Raw genomic sequence first — 4,862 nt, forward strand, 5'->3', positions numbered from 1 at the left:
CCCCTTTCGAACTCCACTGGCCTCGAGATTCCCCCTTTCGAACTCCACCGCCGATCCCATCTCTCTCTACCCGTGCCTTTGGGGGGGGGGGATATCTGGCGAGCCCGCAGGAAAGGCTGGTTTCTCGCTGCAGCCAACCAGCTTTCTCCACGCAGATGAAGGTCTTTTCCGTCGCATCCCTAAGGTCATATAGCAAGACATCAAACCCAGTTTGGTAATTTTCGCTTTTTAATTTATTAACTTCTCCAATCACCCACATGTGGTAGTTGATTGAGAGTCCATCAAACCTTCACCAGTTTGATAAGGTTGTCTACCTCATCGTCAACAAGACCGCCAACAGCAATTAGAAAACCTACACTGAGGATCCATCGATACCCAGATCGTACAAAAAGGCTCCTTCACTCATCAATATGTGGTGCGTGCATGCGATAGTGATACGTATGGAACACTGTTATCAGTTTTGTCGCCTTGTGTGTGTATCCATATCGCCCACAAATCTCATTACCTAGCTGATTTAATTAGCTTGATCTAATCCTCACGAACCGCCCAGTCATTATTTTACTAAGTAGATTTGAAAATGGGCGATTTGCTGATTAATCCTGATGGGTCCACTAATTATTAAAAACTAACAGGCTAATCAATAATTAGCGATTGTGCTGAATAGCTATTTTCCCGCTAAATGTTGATCAGTTTGCTAGTTAAAATGACAAATGAGCGATTTGCTAGCGACTGCTAATCAGAAATTAGCGCATGTAGTAGTTAAGCGCATTATTCAACACACATGCTCATCGACGATCTCTCCGATGAGGCCACTAATCTTACTAATGTGCGTTAATTATGTCCAAATTGCATTTAATCAGAAGTTGGTTTAGCGTGACCTCTCGACGGGTTCATATCGACACTTATCAATCATTGCCCACCATTATATTCATTGTAAAGCTTGACTTTACATCTGCTTGCTTTTCAAGGTTCCGGTTGAGAGATGGATTCTTTTATCCTATCACCATGGCTTACTTTTATCCTGCAGGTGCCCACCATTGACTCTAGAGAGAGAGAGAGAGAGAATTAACGCCTCTTCGACTTGGCCACCACAAACACAATATATACACGCTAGAAACAGTTATGGATGCTTCTAGTGTGTGTGTGTGTGTGAGACAGAGAGAGAGAGAGAGAAGAGGAGAGATCTTTACGTTGCAGGATCGATCCCAAGAGAGACCTCAACGAGTTTCGAACTCAGGACGTGATACTCCAGAGGGAATTGAAAGTGGGGGGGGTGTCAGACGCGCGCGCGCGCGCGCGCGTGTGTGTGTGTGTGTGAGAGAGAGAGAGAGATCATTTGTCAATTTTTCTACAGAGCTCAAGTCTTCCGGAAGCTGATGTGAGAGAGAAGGAGAGAGGGGGAGACTTGGGAGCTCACATCTTATTTGCCAATTTCTTCAAAGTTCAAGAGTCTTCTAGTGGGGTGGATTGCAGCTCAAGGCATTTTCACTGAAGAGACATGCTGCCTGATCAACAATATTATTCATATCAGCTTGTATAATAAGAGGATACCCTACCCTAAAAGCATCTTCCTCTCCTCATGCAGTATCAAACTGCCAAAATAGAGGCTTGTGGTGCAGCTGTTGGGCCCCTCTGCACTTTGACAATACATCCACAAGCATGGAATTATCCGCAGCAGGGGCTAATTCAGCAGGCCATGGCCAATCCAAGCCACAAAATCATGAGAGCAGCAGCCCAGCTGATAATACACAGAATGTCCCCCTTCAGCTTGATATGCATTTTCCCTCATGTGAGCCCATCACAAGCTCAGAGATTCCTTATGGGCATCATCAAGAGTATGGATCCCACTTCAATGCTCCGGCACGCGCCTCCTTAGATCAAGCTATGGCTGCGATTTCCGCCTTCCCACTCTCCTCTAGTCATCCTGTCGATTCAACCATCGCAATTCGTTCTTCCTCATTACCTACTTACCCATCTGATCAACCCCAGCTCCACCCTTCGCCCTGCAGGTCTCTCTCATCTCAGCTCAATGATTTGGACGGCCACCCCGTCTCACCATCTCCGAATGCCATCGTCACAGTGCCTGATACCGGACGAGCTTTAGCCAAGAAGCCTCCTCCTAGGAGAGCATCCACAAAGGATAGACACACAAAGGTAGATGGTAGAGGGAGAAGGATAAGGATGCCTGCCGCATGTGCGGCACGGATTTTTCAGCTTACCCGTGAGCTAGGGCATAAATCTGATGGCGAGACTGTCGAATGGCTTCTTCATCATGCGGAGTCCTCTGTCATTGCAGCAACCGGCACAGGCACGATCCCTGCGTCTTTTCAAACATCAAGTGGTTCGATGCGGTCAACGTCATCAAGCACGATCTCTGCACAGCTGAGCAAGCTCCCTTCTTTCCATGGTAGCCTTCCATTGTCAGCTGTAGGAGTGAGGGATCGGGAAGGAGAACAAGCTAGAAAGACTCCGGAATGGGCACAGTTGGCTGTGAGAGAGGACTATACAAGCAGGAGCAATATGGGATTATTCATAGGGCAAGGCAAAGAGACATCACAGCATATAAATGGGCTTTCTAAAGCTCTTCATCAAGAGCATGCGATGCGTAAATTGTCAGATGAGGGCGAATTAGGTGCGGCATCGCAGAGCAGGATCAATCCCTCGCTGGAATCGGAGACCACAAGACCCCTACTATCAGTAATGCAACCTGGTACATCAGCTTATGCCATCTCAGGAGCCCCTACCAATAAACAAACTCCAAGTGGAACTTCGACCAGTTTCGTGCCAATGTGGGCTCATGTAGCCGGCCCTGCACACACGGTATCTTTGAATAATAATCTGCCAGGGGCCTTTTGGATGCTACCAGTTAATGGAGGGTCTTCAACTTCTGGAATTATGCATCCCACACCTCATGAGCAGACAATGTGGAGCTTTTGCAATGGGGGTATCAATGGGGCGGTTTACAGGATGCCTATGCCCACATGCACATCAATGCATTTGAATTCGAGCACAGCATTAGGAGGGAAAGAAATAGTAGGGTTCAGATCATCAACTTCAACCACAACCAACAGCATAAATGCCCCTCTCAACCCAGGATCCACAACCGCACTCTCTGGTGTGCAGAAAGCTGGCGGAATCGACATTGATTTGGAAGGAAATCACTACGGACATATGCCCTTCGGGTCCAGCATGATTCTTCAGCAAATGCCACAATGTAATGAGTCTGCTGCTTCGCTGCGAGACAAGCATCTAGGCGCGCTCGGATCTTTCAACAGCACAATCTCGCCTAGGCAGCAAGCAAATGAGCAAGATCAGCAGCAGCAAGATGATGAAAGTGCAGAGGATGTTAAACCAATTTGTCAATCATGACAATGTCAAGCCTGTTTATTTGATGGGTACTATAAATTTATGTATGTCAGTGAATTGATTCCATCTTAATCTGGGGAACCAGGCCATTAATGATGGAAATTACTTGGAAAGAATAGAGGAAATCTCTTCTGGTTTTCCATAAAACAGGTCCACTTGTTAGTAGGAGCATCCACAGGTCCAAGCCAAAACACTTTGTAATATAGAAAGAGCTATATATTGTTATGTTCACAAACACCATAGATAGTACACCCCTTATTCTTTTGTGAATTTTACAAGATCATTATTTCCTTCTGTAATGCACATGGAATCAACCCGCAGCTGGGATCGCTCCCGGCATCTCAATTTTGCTAAACTTTCTTTCATTTTAGCCCTTGTAATAATGCCCATGCATTAATTTCTGATAATTAATGCAAACATGATCATCAGTTTTTTCCTAGTTCCTTGAGTGCTTGAAGTTGACATTGTGGTTCAGAGACTTAATTAATTGGTTTAATTGGTTCATTAACCTTGATCAGTTTTATAGCTGTGACCTCATTGAAGAGGAAGATATAAATGCAACTTTATGGATTGAGGTCTATGTGCAATTATTTCATGCAAACTATTTATGATGCTTCTTTTATTTGTGGGTTTGGACCAGCTTGGAAGCCAGATGAAATGAAGGCACGATGGTCAGGCTCAATCCGGATGATGCAAAGACCTGAAGATGTGACACAAGGTCCGGTTATGGCAAATCATTATGTTGATGGAGAAGTGTGCAGTCTCTAGGGGCATGTCAAAACATGCAAATTTCCTCGCACTTATTGTTTCTTGGATGTGCATGTAGATTGCATGAGGATGTGCATGTCTGCATATGACCTCGTGGTGTCATCCATAAATATGTTAATATTGCACGTGAGTTCGACATACAGAAGGGTACCAAACAAAAGAGCTTTACACAGATTGAATAAAATAAGGGTATGTTCTATTCATGAAAAATCTTCAAGTGAAGGGTTTTTAAAATAGGTTTTGAATGCGCGTGATATGGAAGGTTTACACATAGCCCCCCCCCCCCCTCCCCCGCCCCGGGGCATATGCCTTGAGGCAAGGGCTTTTGGGTTGGGGTGGGGGGTGGTTGGATCTCTAAAACTGTAAGTATACCATGAGAGTCCAAAAGGATAGTTGGTTTAGTTTACAAAAATTTTAGAATTCAGAACAATTTTTTGGTTTATTTAACATATTCACCTACATATTGTGGGTTTTGCAGAAAAAAAAAAAAAACAAGGAACTCAACACAATTACATTTAGAAAATGAGTTTTTATTGTGATTTGGAAATAAAAACTCACAAGAGTTTCGAGAAAAAAGGGGTTATTCTATTACCTCAAGGCATGTAAACGAGCACGGTAAGTAGAGGCTTTTTCCTTCAATCCTTTGAATAGATGTTGTATGGATAATCTAGCTATATGCTCTTTGAACTAGTAACATATCAAAACTAGTAACAGCTCTTTACTTAGGA

The 4,862-nt window shown here is 44.3% G+C and overlaps 1 protein-coding gene across 1 annotated transcript; it reads left to right on the plus strand.

The window, feature by feature from the left end:
* The first annotated feature begins 1,157 nt into the window (after positions 1 to 1,157).
* LOC147419288 (uncharacterized) lies at positions 1,158 to 3,805 on the plus strand. The gene has a single exon (XM_086506003.1). It carries the CDS (start codon positions 1,660 to 1,662, stop codon positions 3,367 to 3,369), a length of 1,710 nt encoding a protein of 569 aa, XP_086362129.1. The 5' UTR covers positions 1,158 to 1,659; the 3' UTR covers positions 3,370 to 3,805.
* Positions 3,806 to 4,862: the final 1,057 nt, after the last annotated feature.

Source organism: Adiantum capillus-veneris, chromosome 29, assembly GCF_014529385.1.
Source record: "Adiantum capillus-veneris isolate H3 chromosome 29, ASM1452938v2, whole genome shotgun sequence".
In the NCBI taxonomy this organism is placed as follows: domain Eukaryota; kingdom Viridiplantae; phylum Streptophyta; class Polypodiopsida; order Polypodiales; family Pteridaceae; genus Adiantum; species Adiantum capillus-veneris.

Bases quoted from the DNA above. Each gene is read 5' to 3' on its own strand.
- LOC147419288 (XM_086506003.1), top strand. From the start codon at position 1,660: ATGGAATTATCCGCAGCAGGGGCTAATTCAGCAGGCCATGGCCAATCC.